Here is a 16,917-nt window from a genome sequence, read left to right as displayed (position 1 = left end):
TACTACAGATTTTAAAAAAAGCACATGGGGCTGGCACTGTGGCATAGTGGGTAAAGCTACCGCCTGCAGTGCTGGCATCCCATATGGGCACTGGTTCAAGTCCCAGCTGCTCCACTTCGGATCCAGCTCTCTGCTATGGCCTGGGAAACCAGTAGAAGATTGCCCAAATCCTTGGACCTCTGAACCCATGTGGGATGACCCAAACGAAGCTCCTGGCTTTGGATCGGCACAGCTGCGGCCATTTGGGGAGTGAACCAATGGAAGCAGGACCATTCTCTCTGTCTCTCCCTCTCATTGCTTGTAATTCTACCTTTCAAATAAATAAATAAAATCTTAAAAAAATAAGAAATGTGTACTTGTATGTATAAAATCCAATACAGAAATCCTTATATATGTAGACATATTATGACACGTATTGCAGAAAGAAGTGGGGGTGAATGAAACTACATCATTGGAAGGCTCTTATATTTTATGTGAAGTGGTACAATAGTCTCTACGTAAACTATGAAAAGGGAAGGATGAACCCATGTATTATAATCTTTAGAGAAATTACTAAAAAAAACGCAAAGGCATACAATTCAAAAAAACAAAGGAACTAAAATGTAAAACTAAAAAATACTCAACTGATCCAAAAAGGCAGGTAAGGAGTATGAAAGGAACCAAAAGCACACAGCATAAACAGATACTGAAGAGCAAAACAACAGACCTAAATCCAACCGTATCTATTTACAAACCGATTAAAAGGCAGACTGTCAGCCTAGATACAAAAGCAAAACACTACCACATGCCAGCTACAAGATATGCACTTTACAGACGCAAACACATGAAAACAAATTTTAAAAAGGAAAAATACACTATGCAAACAGAAAGTGTAAGAAAAATGGAATGGAGGAGGGGGACAAGGATTTGGCACAGCTGTTAAAGTCACTACTCAGGACATGCACATCCTCCATCACAGTGCCTGCCTATTTTCAGTCCTGCTGTTCTACTTCCAATCTAGCTTCTGACGATGTGCAACTTGGGAAGCAGCAGACGATGGCTCAAGTATTTGGGTCCCTATCACCCATGTGGGAGACCCAGACAGAGTTCTGAGCTCCTGGCTTCGGCCTGGCCCAGCCCTGGTTGTTCTGGGCATTTGCAGAGTGAACCACTGAATGGAAGATCTCTGTCTCTCTGACTTAAAATAAAAATGAAAATAATCTTTTAAAATAGAAAACTGGAATGGCTAAGACAAAAAGACCTACAAGACAGAGCAGTACCAGAGGTAGGAGAACATTTTATAATGAAGAAAGGACCAATATAATTCTTATTGTGTGCCTAATAGCTTTCAAAAATACATAAAGCAAAAACTGACACAATAAAACAGAGAAATTTGTGATCACAGCTGGGCATTTTAACACTTTTCTTTTAGAAAGTGATAAAATTAAATGAATCAAAGATACATAAGATTTCAACAGTACTATCAACCACACTTTCATCTAACTGATGCTTTTAGAATACTACACTCAACAACTGCAGAACACTCTCTTTAAGTGTACATTATTCACCTAATAAAATATGGTCTTTAAGAATGTATGGGAGGGCTGGTGTGGTAGCGTGGTGGGTAAAGCCACTGCCTGCAGTGTCGGCATCCCACATGGGCACCAGTTCGAGTCCTGACTGCCCTGCTCCTGATCCAGCTGCTAAGGCCTGGGAAAGCAGTAGAAGATGGCCCAAGTACGAGACCTAGAAGAAGCTCTTGGCTTTGGATCAGCACAGCTCTGCCCATCGCGGCCAATTGGGGAGTGAACCAGCGGATAGAGACCTCTCTCCCTCTGCCTCTGCCTCTTCCTCTCCTTCTCTGTCTGTGTAACTCTGACTTTCAAATAAATAAATTTTTAAAAATAAATCTTTCCAAAAAAGGAATGTAAAGGCTAAATAAATGAAATTAATAAATACACAGTTGGAAGATAGGGCACAATAAATAAAGTAACAATACTTGCCTAAGTTGATTAGTTCACAGAGAAGAGAAGTTGCAACTGACCATCACATAAAATGTCTGTATTTCAAAACACACTTAAAGCTCTTGGTACCTTGGTTCTCAACGACAGCACAGCCAGAATGCTGTGCAACAAGCAAAGGTGAATGCGGAGACAGAAAAACCAGAACAGCATGGGGCACCATGGCGCTAAAAGAAGGGAGATTGCGTAAGTGAGATGGAAACCTATGTTCAATATGGGAAAAAAGAGGAAGTTGTGCACAGAGAAAAAAAAACTTAAGCAAGAAAAGAGAACACTGGTAACCCTCTGAAGAAGCAAGTAGGAATGAAATGCTGTATGACAGCCTCGCCACAAGGACCTTCAGAAAGACACATGTAGAAAGGGTGCAGGGACAGGATTACGTGGGCAGGCAAAGCATGGTAGCCAGGAGGGGCAACGGAGTGAAAAAAAGCATTTTTGCAGGAAGAGAGTAAAATAGTGAGGCGTTTAAGTTTCAGAGAAAGGCATAGAGAGTTAATGAAAAGAAACAAGAACAAACAGAGGCAGGCAGAGACTGACTGGAGGGAGGCTGCACTGCCGAGACAACCAGACGTCACCTCCTCCCTTGGGGGAAAGCTATCACTGACTCGCCACCTCCCACTCCTGTGAGGAAGTCTAACACTCTACTGGGTAACAGCCATGATTAAAAGGCTAACTGAAGAGTTTTTACACACACAAATCTACAAAGTCATCAGGAGTAAGTTATCAACTCTTCAAACATGGTGCTTGGGGGAAAATATTCTTAGGTTCCACCATGGGCTTAGAGGTCATGTTAAGCCTTTCAGAGAAGACCCCGGCTCTGAGCAAGAGCCACCTTTTCATGCCCCGCATTGGTACACCATTTTCCAACACGATAAGGTCTGACAGCAGGCAGAGACCGATGTCTGATGAATGCAGACTTTCCACCTTTGTGCTATTTGCCTGGATGACAGATGAGAGGGTGAGAAGGTTATCAGAAACCGGCCCTATGAAACCTAGTTCCCTCACATGCTCCTATCATCCTGCTCTATCATTTCTATCACACCATTCTTCCCCAGTTGTAATCTCCAGCACTACTCCTCAATGTTCCACATGATCTGAGAGACTCCACTGTTGTTCATGAGATTTTTGTTCCACCAAGAAAAGCCCCAGGAAGTGGGCATATGGTGTAGCAGTGAAGTTGCCGCTTGGGACACCTGTATCCCGTATCAGAGAGCTTGTTGAAGCCCTGGTTACTCCACTTCCCACCAGCTTGCTGTTAATGCACAACCTAGGAGGCAGAAGACAGATCAAGTAGTTGTAGCTCGGTCCCTATCAACCATGTTAAAGACCTGGACAGTTTCAGATTCCCATCTTTGGCCTGGCCCACCCCTGGCTGTTGTGGGTATGTGGGGGATGAAACAGTGAACAGAAGATCTCTCTCTCCATCTGTACGTCTTTTCTATCTTTCAAATAAAATGAAATTTTAAATTTAACAAAAAGAGATTTACATTAGGAAAAAACAAAAAGAAAAGCCCCTAGCTCGTTTCAATGATCAGAATCTACTCCATATGCATCACATTCTCAACAACCAAACACAGAACTCCCAACTAAGCTGCTTGCTATCACTCAGGCATCTACACTGTGTATATTTGAATTTTCCTTGCTGGTAACAGGAACAGTCCCTTCCTTTTGCAGCAAGACAAGACAATCCGTTATGCTATATCAAAGGTCACTAACAAAAATGATAGGTCAGTGGCAGAGAATGTCATATGCGTGTGTGCATGTACGCATATATTCATCTGCAGGAGTGAAAAGCATAATTTCTAAAAATTAATATGTAAAATGTAACTAACACTGCAAACACTTCATTCCTATAGAATGACATAAAATAGAGTGAGATTCATTAAAAAATATGAGTAGTTGAATTTTATATAGGAAAACTACAGAGCCTGTTTAACCCTTGGAAATCTGACCTCAAACCTACATCTGGCATTTGTGCTCTGTAATGGCCATTGATGGCTACTTTCTAAGTTTCTAATATTTTAATCCCAATTAAGTGCTTTACAGGTCAAAATAAATTGTGAATTCAGAAACTGCCATGAAAAACAGAAATGCCTTTGACTTAAAAGAGGAACAGTTATTTGGATTGCAGAGCACAAAGTATACTCTGTCATATTTATGCAAAAGGGTTAAGACTAAAGAAAGAATCTGCTTGCTTATTAAAAATGCAAACATTACCTCAGTCACACAAATAGGCCCAACCTCGCCCAGCCACTGCCTCTGCAGATCACCCACCAGCATCAGCATTACATCATATGACATTATATAGAACAATAGCAAACTCTGTGTAGTATTTGAATATATTGTCTTGAAAGAATAAACTGTCATTAACTTGAATAAAAGCTTTCTGAAATCAAACCTGGGGGGTACAGCCTTCACTGTGTGGCTTTTTGCTACCTCATCCTGAAAACAAGAAAGGGAGGAAGAAGATCAGAGTATAAAGACGACAGTGATGAGTGACCCTTGCAGCAGCACAGCAGCCACAGGGCAGGGATCTGAATTACCAGGCAGAACGTGGCCAAAGCAAGAGGCTAGGCAACAAATGCTGCACCTAAAAACCCAACCAGCCTCTATCCACCACACTATGGTGGCCTCGTGATGGGCTTTGCTAGAATGGGAAATAGTCTTAAGCCATGTATAAAATGGTTAAAACTAGATACCGTCTTAAGATGGACTATCATTATAGCCATGTGACTTTAAGCTCTCCTAAAGCTATCATACGGAGGTACTTGTGGGATTAGCTCATTATTAGTATCAATCACATGCACTGTTTCCACCCTATTTTCCCATTTGCTCATCTTTTCCAGCCACTGTCCAAGTTGTTCCCTCTTTACAAGTGAAACAAGAACATGACCTCAAATGCTGTCTGGCTTTTTTTTTTTTTTTTTTTTTTGGTCCCCTATAGTCTGGCCACAGTCATGTGTTATCATTTCTAAATCCATGCCACTCTCAAACAATTTTTCTATCTTCCCTAGCTAAGCCCCAGATAGTTTCTTATCAGCTTTCCTCCCACCTACACCTATCCTCAATGCTAATAACCAAAGAGGTGGAAAAACAAAGCCAGGGCAACACTGTTTGCTAGTGGCATATTCCCAGTTAAAACTTAAGTATACAGGGGCCAGCATTATGGCACAGTTGGGTTAAATCACTGCCTATAATGCTGGCATACCAAATTGAAGTGCATGCTGGCTGCTCTACTTCCAATCCAACCTGCCAGATGGAGTTCCTGGCTCCTGGCTCCACCCTGGCCCATACTCAACTGTGGCAGCCATTTGGGGAGTGAACCAGAAGATGTCTCTCCCTCTCTCCTGTCATTGTGCCTTTCAAATAAATGAATCTTTAAAAAAAATAATAAAAAAAAAACTGAAGTACACACAAAAACTCACCCTATAGTGCCAATGCAACTTAGCATGGCACCACAATGACAGCATCATAGCAATTACTCACTTCTAGGGTTCCTGGTGATGATTTTAAATCTGAGATTAGCTTTCCTTAACTCCAAGTCTTCTCCTTCTAGTCAGTTTGTTATTATAAACATGAATTATTTCAAATTGTTAAAAAAAAAACTAATCCCAGGGATCAGTGCTGTGGCATAGCCAGTTAAGCCACCAATTGCTGGCATCCCATGTCAGAGTACATGTTTGAGTCCTGGCTGCTACATTTATGATCCAGCTCCCTGATAATGTATCTGGGAAAGTAGCAGAGATGGTCCAAGTACTTGGGCCGCTGCCACCATTGTGGGAAACTAGGATGCAGTTACAGTTACAGGCTCCTGGCTTTGGCCTGACCCATCACTGGCTGTGGTGGCCATTTGGAGAGTGAACCGGCAGAAGACCAATCTACTCTAATTCCATCGCTCTTTCAAATAAATAAAAATCTTCAAAAAATATGAAATATTCCTCAAAACTCTGTTTTGGTTTTAGACTTTTCCTAGAGAAAAGAATTGGTCATACCTAGCCCACCCAAAACTAGAATGGAGATTATAGGAAGGAGAGCATGAAAATTCTGACTGTGGGCAGCTCCAGATGGCACAGAATAGAGAATACAAATGTTCTGCTTTAAGTTTCTAAAGCTACAGACTACCTCTAATATGACTGCACAAAGATACATGGAAACAGAAATTTCATTAACATTGGCTTCTTTGGACAATCACGTTATTCCTCAGACTAATGAACACTACTACAATGGGTAAAAAGCCGTACTATGGTGTTTTATGAATGAGCCAGGGTGTTTATCAAAAGCCCAACCCTGAGCCCTGCAAGGAAGAGACTGAAAGCTTGCATTTCCTCCTATGAAAAGTGGAAGAAGCAGTAGGAAGAATAATAAGATTATATAAGCATCACTTATAAAGCACCAATAGTTTTTAAGTACAGTGAGGAACAGTGTAACTAGTATAGTTACATGACATGGGTGAAGAAAGTTCAAGTTCCATCTACCTCCTAGCTATCTGATCTTAGAAAAATCAAACACATTTAATGATGTCAGAAAGGAATGATGTGCGTATAATAAAAGGCAATGTAAGTGTAAGGTGTTTTATGTTATATTACACCACACTGCTATGCTCTAGGTGTTTGTCCCCTCCAAAAATCATGTTGAAACTTAAACCTCAGTCACATACCTAATGGGTCTGGTGGTGGGGGCTTTGGGAGGTCAATTAGATGGGATGAGATCATGCAGGTGGAGCCAAGGATTGCATTAGTGGTTTTATTAGAGGGAGAAGACAAATCCAACTTAGCAAGCTCTGTCTCGCCAAGCGCCCCCCCGACAATGTGTCATGATCCAGTGGGGAGGACCTCACCAGATGGCAAGCAGATGCCAGTGCCATGCTCTTGGACTTCCAGGACCATAAGCTAAACAAATGTCTTTTCTTCATAAATTACCCAGCCCGTAGTGTTCAGTTATAGCAACAGACAACAAACTAAGACACAGGTTAAGTAAACCAGAGCCTTATGTCATTTTCTCACTTGGATATGCACATGGGGATGGGGAGGGGATGGAGGGCCTCTTAAGCAGAAACACCATTCAGTTAAGAGAAAATTATCTCCACCACTTAACAAACATGAAAATGAAGTTATTAAAGGTAACTACCTCAATGTGCTAATCAAGCAAGTGATCTCGCCTCTCAAACAAAACAGCTGCCGGGGTTAATTACAAGTGTTATCAGTGGTAAAGGAGATTTTTCCTCTATGAATCTGAACTGGTCAATTCATAATCCACATCACAAGTAAGAGTGAAAATGTTTTCATGGGAAGGCGACAGGGAAGGACCAACTCCAGCGACATTCATTTGCTTAGCCACTAGTCCATTTCTAGAGCTGGGGATTCAACGGGGAACAAAACAGAAAATTCCTGCTACTGTGCAGCTCACCTTCTAGCAGAAAAAGACAGTAAACAAACTTGCCGTGGGGGAAGGGGCTGCAAGTTTAAATAGGGCAATCAAGGAAGGCTTCACGGAGAAGATGCCATTTAAGCAAAGACCTGAAGGAGAGGAGAACGTAAGGCACACAGAGGGGCAGGAGAGAGTGGTGGAGACAAGGACACCTTTCCAGCAAGTTCAGGTAAACCAAGCAGCAACCCCTTACCTTTCAAAAGGGGCTGGAAGGTTGGAATCTCTTGCAACTTGATGACATCGGGGTCGTTGCTGACGTTCCTCGAGGCCTGAGAGCCCTGAGCTACAACCACAATATCATCCATCTTGGCTCTATGCTTAGCCGGAGAAGGAGTCACTGAAAATAAAGGAACATTGCTCAGGAGCGGCATGTTAGCCAGCCACCTCTGCCTCACCAAGCCATTCTCAGTCCAGCCACTCAAATGAAATACTTTTACACAATACAGCTATGCTTCAGTGGGGCCTGTGTGGGGGGTGTGATGAATTATGGGGAAACTTCTATTTGCTATGGTATTAAAAAACTCAAACAGGCCAGCGCCGTGGCTCACTTGGCTAATCCTCTGCCTGCAGCACTGGCACCCGGGTTCTAGTCCTGGTTGCTCCACTTCCAGTCCAGCTCTCTGCTGTGGCCCAGGAGGGCAGCAGAGGATGGTCCAAGTGCTTGGGCCCTGCACCCACATGGGAGACTGGGGGGAAGTACCCAGCTCCTGGCTTCAGATTGGTGCAGCGCCGGCTGTAGCAGCCATTAGGGGAGTGAACCAATAGAAGGAAGACCTTTCTCTTTCTGTCTGTAACTCTGTCTCTCTAACTCTGCCTGGCAAAAAAAAAAAAAAAAAAAAAGGTTTAATACACAACTAAATGAATTTTACTTTTCAGCACACAAAAGCACAGGTACATTATGTTTTTAATTTCTCCTTCTTTGACTCTCCTGATCCTGACAAATACCCTCATTTTCCGAAAGAGGGAATGAGGGTACAAAATCTGGCTATGTAATGTCCAAAGTCAAAAGTGTTAGGGTCAGGAAAGGAACGAGAGTTTGATGTGTGGTCCGTGAACACAGTCCCTGTGACAATGGGACAGCACAGCTGTCACTATACCTATCTCAGCAGGTCAGATATGTTTTAACAGATCTAGTTAAGAGAAAACTCATGGCCTCAGCACGGGACAGTGTGTCCACTGCCTTCAGTCCCCTCACCCTGAAGTTACGGCATTCATTCAAGATGGGCAGAAATAATCAAAAGGTCCATTCAAAGCAGACCCGAAATCCAGACGTTTGAAGGACCCCTAGAGAGGCCGGTCAGTTTTGAGTTCCCTGAGAACCTAATCCACTTGGAGGAAAGTGATTCAGACTATGAAGGGCTCCCTAGATCAAAACATCCTCTCCCTAAGGATCTTCCTGGCTCAATCTTTTCAAAGTGTTTCCACTGGTTGCTACAGAACGGCTCTGCCTTCTGGAAGCCGGAGTCTTCAAGGTTTGCCATTCACTCTTTCAGAAAAATCTTTGCTACTGTTACTGCTCTTTAAGAAACACTTACTTTGACCATTTACCTGACGTCTTACAAAAATAACGCCTGACTGAAATCTTTCCTGCAAAATCAAGCATGATTCCTCCTCCTCCAGATTCCAGAAAGGGAAACATCCTAGCCAGCCTCTATCACCTTTTCTGTAAAATGCAGTTAATGTAAACATCCAACGCAAATGTATGTAATGCAGGGAACAGGCACACTCTTAGGTCAGCAATCAGCCTTGCTGTTGGTTCCTGGGCAAGCAAGCTTTTAACGAGATGCTACAACCCTCCTCCCAAACTCTAACAGAGGCAAGAAAATCAGAGGGGGCCGTTATTATGCTAACTGTTCTAACAGATAGGACATTCCGGGCCTCGGGCCTCCTAAATAAACAGCAAAGCTAGTGGATGCTGTTCACCATAAAAATTGTCCCAGTGTAACCCCAGAAGGCAGGCTAGAACTAGCAAAGCACCCTTCGATCTGCTGGCTTCCACTTTTCAGAATGGCAGAGCAACTCTAAAGCCACGGGCTCTTCTTGGGCCCCAGATTGAACCAATTCAGGTTAAGAAGCGTGGATCTAGTTTATTCAACAAGGACTCGCAGCTGTCCTGGGCTCCCCAGGTAACAAAACCAGGAGTAATTAAACACCAACTGCTGTATGTATTGAGCACTCACTATATTCCCAGCACAATAATCCTTCCATTCCCACTTCAAAAGCGAAGAAAAAAAAAAAATTTAAAAAACAAGAGGACAACAGCATCGCCTGCTGTCTGGCCAAAAGTCTATGACATCGGAAACACGACCGTGCCACCTTCGGAGGGCAAAAAGCCGTTTCTGCAGGCATTTTCAGAAATAGACATGGTGCGGCTACCACACATCCCTTCTCAAGACGAACTTCCCAGGCCCGTTTTTAAGACGGAGCCTGTTCTCGGCCGTTTCTGTCTACGATCTGGCCACTGTCTCGGCCCAATCTCAGTACTTCAGTCATGAGCACGAGAGCCAAAAATTAATTAGGGCGTCTTTTAAAGAGCAGCCTGCAGCTGGGACAAACGGCTGTTTGGGGAATAAATAGTGGGCAAGGCGCCCACGCCGGTCTGGGGGAATCAAGGCTAGGTCAGACAGGACAGATGGTCAATTTTTTTTTTTTTTTAGGAGGCATGGTGAGGGTTTTCCCATGCGTTGCGGTCCGCGGTCTCAGACCCACTGGGCTGGGAGGCAGCCCAGTGCGCGCCCCTCGCACGCAGGGCCGGCTGGACGAGGGTGGGAGGGTAGGGCACCGACCTGAGGAGTTCAGATCGTTGGGTCGGCTCTCGGCCTCGGAACTCTGCTCGCTACCCATGGTGCCGGCAGCGGAAGAACGGCGGGCCGGGCGCTCACCGCTCCCACAGGTTAGGAGCCGGGGACCTGGACAGGAGGTGACAGCGTCCAGGTGCAGCGGAGGCACCCAGCCCACGCCCGGGCGCCGGGGGACAGGGAGGCCCTCTCTGGGGAACACACACGCAAGGAGGAACGGCGCGGACGCCAGCTGCTCGCCCTCCTTCTCCAGCAGAGCCCTGACAGCGGGCCGGGGACGCCGGCTTTGCCGCGCCTGCAGCCGGCGGGAGGAGCCGCTTTCACTCACTGGCTCTGGCGCCGCCGCTCGCCGCTTCCGGGACGCGGATTGGCGGCGCCGGCGACGCACAGCCGTCAGTTCCGGGTTAGGAGACTCCACCCCTGGCCCGGGGGCGGGGCGGGGAGACCCGCGACGGCTGCGCGGGAGACGCGAATTTAAAGGGCCCGCTGCCTCAAAGCCAGAGCTACTCCAAGGGATAAGCTGTTTCCTATTGAACAGGTGCTTCGCCTTTAAATACCACTCCCAGGCGGCATTAATTTTAATACCCACTTATGAAAGCAACTTAACAAGACAGATATTTTAAACTCTGTTTCCCAGATGGAAAAAGGTTCTGGATCTAGGATTTGAATCCACAACTGTCTGAATGCAAAGCTCCTTTTAAAATTGTATTTATTCAATTATATTTATTCAATGTCAATTGTTAAATTAACAACAGGAGTCACTGTGCACTTACTCCCCATGTAGGACCTCTGTCCTTAATGTGCTGTACTATGAGAATTAATGACACAACTTGTCCTCAAACAGTACTTTATACTTTGTGTGTCTGTATGGGTGCGAACTGTTGAAATATTTACTTAGTATAGAGTTAGTCTTCTGTATATAAAGATAATTAAAAATGAATCTTAATGAAGAATGGGATGGGGGAGGGAGTAGGAGGTGGGATGGGAATAGGGATGGGAGGGCGGGTATGGGGGGAAGAACTGCTATATTCCTAAAGCTGGATCTATGAAATTTGTATTTATTAAATAAAAGCTAAAAAAAATTATTTATTCATTCATGTATTTGAAAGGCAGAGAAACAGAGACAGAGATTTTTCCATTCACTGTTTCACTCCCCGAATGACCAGTAGAGCCAGGACTGGGCCTGGCAGAAGCTGGAAGCTAGGTATCTGACATGTGTGGCAGAGACCCATGCATCTGAGCTATTGTCACCTGCCACCTCCCACAGTCTGCACTAGCAGGAAGCTGGAATCCAGGCAGAACAGAATTGGTGCCCTTTTTTTCCCTCCTCTTCCTCTTCTTCTCCTCCACCTCCACTTCCTCCTCCTTCTCCCTCCTTTCTTTTTTATTTTTTAAAGATTTATTTTGTTTATCTGAAAGAGTTACAGAGAGAGGTAGAGACAAAGAGAGAGAGTGGTCTTCCATCCACTGGTTCACTCTCCAAATGGCAGCAACAGCCAGAGCAGGGCAGGGCAGGCTGAAGCCAGGAGCCTGTAGCTTTGCCCAGGTCTTCCACATGGGTATAGGGGCCCAAGAACCTCAGCCGTCTTGGGCTGTTTTCCCAGGTACATTAGCAGGGAACTGGATAGGAAGTGGAGCAGTTATTTCTCGGACCATCACCCATATGGGATGCCAGCAGCAGCCTAACCTGCTGTGCAACAACACCGCATGCCCCCCACCCTGCCCTGCCTTTCTTCACCCTTACTATACAGCAAACAGGAGTAAGCTTGGTATCTTGTGGGACTATGAAGATAGAGCTTTGAGGGAGGGAGGGATCTTGATCCTCCTCTTCCACATCAAAGTAGTCTGCTCTCAATACCTGTGGGGTACGCATTTGTGCATAGCATTGTATATAGAAGATCTGAGCATGTGCCGGCCCTGGTGTCCCCAGGGGTCCTAGGACCAGCCCCCCCCCCCCCAGGATACTGAAGGATGACTTGCGTATTGTCTTGTCTTCCATCCTCTACTCCATATTAACAGGATGTTGAATTTTTATGCCTCCTTTGGATGAACGTTTTGTTCTAAAAGGGACATTCTACCTCACCACCTAATGAATGGATAAATACGTTGTGGTATATCCATGTAAGGGAATACTACTCAGCCAAAAAAAACAAGAGGAAGGAGGGCATCTGGCAGAGCAGTTAAGCCACCACTTGGGACGTTCCATCTTGGAGTGCCTAGGTTTGGGTTCCTGCTCCACTTCCACTCCAGCTTCCTGCTAATGCACATCTCGGGAGGCAGCAGATGATGGCTTAAGTGCTTGGGTCCCTGCCACACCATGGGAAACTCAGATTGAGTTTCAGGCCCAGCCCTGGCTGTTGCTGGCATTTTGGTAATGAAGCAGCAGATATCAGATGTCTCTGTCTGTCTCTCTGGCTACGTCTTTCTGCCTTCTAAGTGGATAAACAGATAAATTTTTAAAGGGGGTGGTAAAGGACTGACACATGCTTACGTCATGGATAAACCTTGAAAACATTCTAAGTGAAAAAGGCCTGTCGTGGGTTACACTTACATGAAATGTCCAGAAGGGGCACTGTAGGGATAGGGATAGATTAGTGATCGCCTAGGACCCAGGAGGAGCAAGGGGAGTAGGAGTGACTGCTAAGGAGTATGGGGATTTCTCTTGGAGAGTGATGAAAATGTTCTAACATTGATTGTAGTGATGGTTGCACAACTCTGAATTTTTTTTTTTTGACAGGCAGAGTTAGACAGTGAGAGAGAGAGAGAGACAGAGAGAAAGGTCTTCCTTTTTCCATTGGTTCACCCCCCAAATGGCTTCTACGGCTGGCACACTGCGCCTATCCGAAGCCAGGAGCCAGGTGCTTCTCCTGGTCTCCCATGCAGGTGCAAGGCCCAAGCACCTGGGCCATCCTCCACGGCCTTCCCGGGCCACAGCAGAGAGCTGGACTAGAAGAGGAGCAACCAGGACAGAATCCAGCGCCCCAACCAGGACTAGAACCCTGGGTGACGGCACCGCAGGCGGAAGATTAGCCAAGTGAGCTGTGGGGCGGCCCTGAATGTGTTTTAAAACTACTGAAGGGCACATTTTAAGTGGGTGAATTGTATAGTATGTGAATTATATCTCCATAAACCTGCATTAATAAGAGTTATCTGGGGTAAAATGCCCTCATTCATTGACTCGACATTTACTGGGAGTCTGTCAAATGCCAGGCACTTGCTAGAGGCCAAACCTAGAAACTCCATTAAGACCCAGCCTCTAGCCTTAGGAAGCTGAGTGTGATGGCAAGATAATTAAATGAGCATTCCTAATATAGAAATTCTGCTGGAAGGGATTTAGAGGTGGGAAACATTTAGGATTGATGACTTTGACACTCCCAAAATCACTCTGTATGAACAGCAAACTCATGTCACTTATTGTATATGCAATATCTAAAAATTAAATAGGAGCCAGCGTTCTGGCACAGCAAGTTAAGCTAACGCTTGCAATGCCAGCATCCCACAGGAGCTCTGGTTTGAGTCCTGGCAGCTCCACTTCCAATCCAGCTCCCTGCTAATGCTCCTGGGAAAGCAGTGGGCCCTTGCCACACACATGGGAGACTGGATGAAGCTCATGGCTCCTGGCTTCCACCTGGCCCAGCTCCAGCTGGTCATTGCAGCTTGCTGGCTCTCTATCCCTCCCTTTCTCTCTGTAACTCTATCAAATAAATAAATGCATCTTTTAAAAAATTAAATAGTATTTACAAGTTTATGCAGCACTTTAATATATATTAGATCCGTAACACCTGCCTATAAAGTCAATACCACTTTGCTAATTTCACAGAAAAGTTTAGTTTATTTTTGGTCACACACACATTGTGCCCATTTGGGGAGTGAACCAGCAGATGGAAGATCTCTCTCACTCTCTCTGCCTCTGCCTCTGCCTCTCCCTCTCTTAACTCCACCTTTCAAGTAAAAATGAATAAATCTTTTTCAAAAAATCAAATTTTTATTTGTGTGAAAGGCAGAGAAACAGGAATCTTCCATCTGGTTTACTCACCAAGTGCCTAAAACAGCCAGGGCTGGGCCAGGCCAAAGACAGGAACTCGGAACTCAGTCTGGGTCTCCTGGGTAGATGGCAGAGACCAGTGTACCTGAGCCAGCACCTGCTGCTGATTCTTCTAGAATATGAAGCAGGCTTCTGGATCTGTGACTGCCCTACTAAGTCTTCAGTAACTCCCAATGGCTTTAGGATGAAGTTTAAAATTTAGCATGTGAGAACTTCCTTGCTCTGACCCCAGCCTCTTTATTCATTCCTCTGTCACACAGGCAACCCTCATGCCAGTCAGGCCGAACTCCCTGAATGTTCATGTTTCATCTGTTTGGAAAATCAGCTTTTCTCACCCTATCTAGTTACTTGAACTTCATCCTTTGAGATTTGATTTACACACCTGAATCAGGTGTCCCTCCTCTGAGCTCTCTTGGTTAGAATGCTCTGTCATAACCTGTATTCTTTATGCAGTCAATGATTTAAACATCTGTCTCCCCCTAATCTAGTCCCATATCTTATTGATCTTTAATTTCGCTTGCAGGTGCTTACTAAATAGAATACCTTTTAAAATCAAATCTGCCTCCACATAGATAGGTTGTCAAACTCTCAGGAGAAGAGGATCAAGAATCTCATCAGGCAATGAGGTGACAATGGATATGGATGGATTGCAATTTAAATATCTGTTTTGGGGCAGGCATTTGCCATAGAGATTAAGATGCTGCTTGGGACACCCACACCGCACATAGGAGTGTCTGGGTTTGGGTTCTGGCTTCATTTCTGTTTCTGGTTTCCTGCTGATACTCACTCTGTGAGGCAGCAGATGATGGCTTAGGTAGCTAAGTCCCTGCCACCCACATGGGAGACCCAGATTGAGTTCCAGGCCCCTGGCTTTGGCCTGGCCCAGCTTCATATGTTGTGGGCATTGGGGAATCAGCAGATGGGACACCTCTCTCTCTCTCTCTCTCTCTCTCTCTCTCTCTCTCCCTCCCTCCCTCCATTCCAAATAAAATGAAAATTAGAAAATAAACACCTGCTTCCTATTGACAGAGTTTTATCATTATTCTCATCAATGTCTTTTGACATTTTAAATTTTTATTTATCGGTTTATTTGCTTATTTTGAAAGGCAGGGAGACAGAGTGAGGAACAGACACACAGACAGAAAGATCTCCCCTGCCCTCCACTGGCTCACCTCCCAAATGCTCACAATAGCCAGGATTGGGCCAGACCAAAGCCAGGAAGTGGGAACTCAGTCTAGTCTCCTACATGGGTGCAGGGACTCAGCCAGCTGAGCCATCATCACCTCTTATCTCCCAGGTTGTGCATCACAGAGAGCTGCCATTGGGAGTGGCGCTAAGACTCCAAGGAGACACACATCCTGAGTGGCAAGGTAACCGCTGTGCAAATACCCACCTTTCCTTTGACATTTTGAAAAAGGAATAGATCACTTCAGTGGTGGTTCATTATATCACAACACGGAATCTGAAGGTCTCCTGGTGGAAGGATCTGTTTAATGACTGCCAAGGACAAAACGTGTGACCACTCTACACCTTGAAGTTTGGCCGTGTAATTGACAGTTAAAACGTTCACATCCAGCCCTTGTTATATCAGGAAAATTCCTCCGGTGGGAAATCACTCCTTGGGGATTCTTTTGAAACCAAGTTTTGGCACTGTGATTGTCACTCAAAAGTAGGTCACCCTTTGGGCACAGCTGGTAGAGTTAGTTTTACACAATGGACCATTGTTTGGGAGCATTCTCTGTCAACATATACCTCCGGTGCCGTTGGTTAAAACTAGGGTGTAGCTGTTGACTGTTCAGCACCAGAATAATAAATCTTTAATTGCTTAGTGCTCTTTCACACCAACCCAAGTGGCAAACTGTCAGTGGTTTGGTCATGTTGTGTGTTTGTGTGTACATGGAAGTGGGAGTGAGACAGGCAGTGATTTAGAAACACACTTCTACAACCTATGCCCTACGTAGTTCTTTGCCATTCATTCAGTCAACAATAGATTTTAGTTAAATATTTACAGAACAGTTTTTGAGTACCAGGTACTATACTATGTGTTGGAGATATAATTTTAATAACTTTTTAAAATATTTATTTATTTATTTGAAAGGCAGAATTACAGAGAGGCAGAGGCACAGAGAGAGAGGTCTTCCATCTGCTGGTTCACTCCCCAGGTGGCCACATCGGCCAGAGCTGGGCCGATCCAAAGCCAGGAACCAGGAGCTTCCTCCAAGGCCTCATCCATCTTCCACTGCTTTCCCAGGCCATGGCAGAGAGCTGGATCGAAAGTGGAGCAGCTGGAACTCGAACCCATCCCCACTTGTGATGCTGGCATACAAGCAGCGGCCTTACTCACCACGCCACAGCGCTAGACCTATATAATTTAAATAACTCTTAACAGACGCCTTTGCTTTCATCATTCTTATCTGTACCTATAAAGAAGAATTCCTGCAAAAAAATCAAATGCCTTCCTTAAAGCTTGCTTTGCACCTGACATTGAACTCAAGAACTGCCAGTTATGGAAGCAGGGTTATCACAACGGTCCCAGACAGAATCCAGTGGAAACCCTGCGGCAGGAAGAAGCTTCTGCCTAGGGCATGGGGGTGAGAGGTACACTTTCTACTGTCCTTTATCATTTCTGCCCTCTTTGATTTTTTTT

At 44.9% G+C, this 16,917-nt stretch overlaps 2 protein-coding genes across 3 annotated transcripts in view; both read right to left on the bottom strand.

The window, feature by feature from the left end:
* Positions 1-4,286, bottom strand: part of LOC133762567 (DNA topoisomerase 1-like) — a 58,148-nt gene extending 53,862 nt beyond the window's left edge. The window contains 2 exon segments of the mRNA XM_062195551.1: positions 2,772-2,939; positions 4,218-4,286. Coding sequence (XP_062051535.1) covers positions 2,772-2,939; positions 4,218-4,286 — 237 coding nt within the window.
* BORCS5 (BLOC-1 related complex subunit 5) overlaps positions 1-10,592 on the bottom strand; it is a 125,508-nt gene extending 114,916 nt beyond the window's left edge. The window contains exons 1-2 of one of the 2 annotated variants that reach the window (XM_062194842.1): positions 10,554-10,592; positions 7,621-7,764 (exon numbers count right to left, since the gene is read on the bottom strand). In XM_062194842.1, the coding sequence (XP_062050826.1) occupies positions 7,621-7,764; position 10,554 (145 nt within the window). In that variant the 5' untranslated portion in view covers positions 10,555-10,592. The other variant, XM_062194841.1, reaches the window with a different exon arrangement.
* Positions 10,593-16,917: the final 6,325 nt, after the last annotated feature.

This window comes from Lepus europaeus, chromosome 6 (assembly GCF_033115175.1).
Source record: "Lepus europaeus isolate LE1 chromosome 6, mLepTim1.pri, whole genome shotgun sequence".
Taxonomy (NCBI): domain Eukaryota; kingdom Metazoa; phylum Chordata; class Mammalia; order Lagomorpha; family Leporidae; genus Lepus; species Lepus europaeus.
Note: the sequence above shows the minus strand (reverse complement) of the source record. Positions and strands in the feature narration are given on the sequence as shown.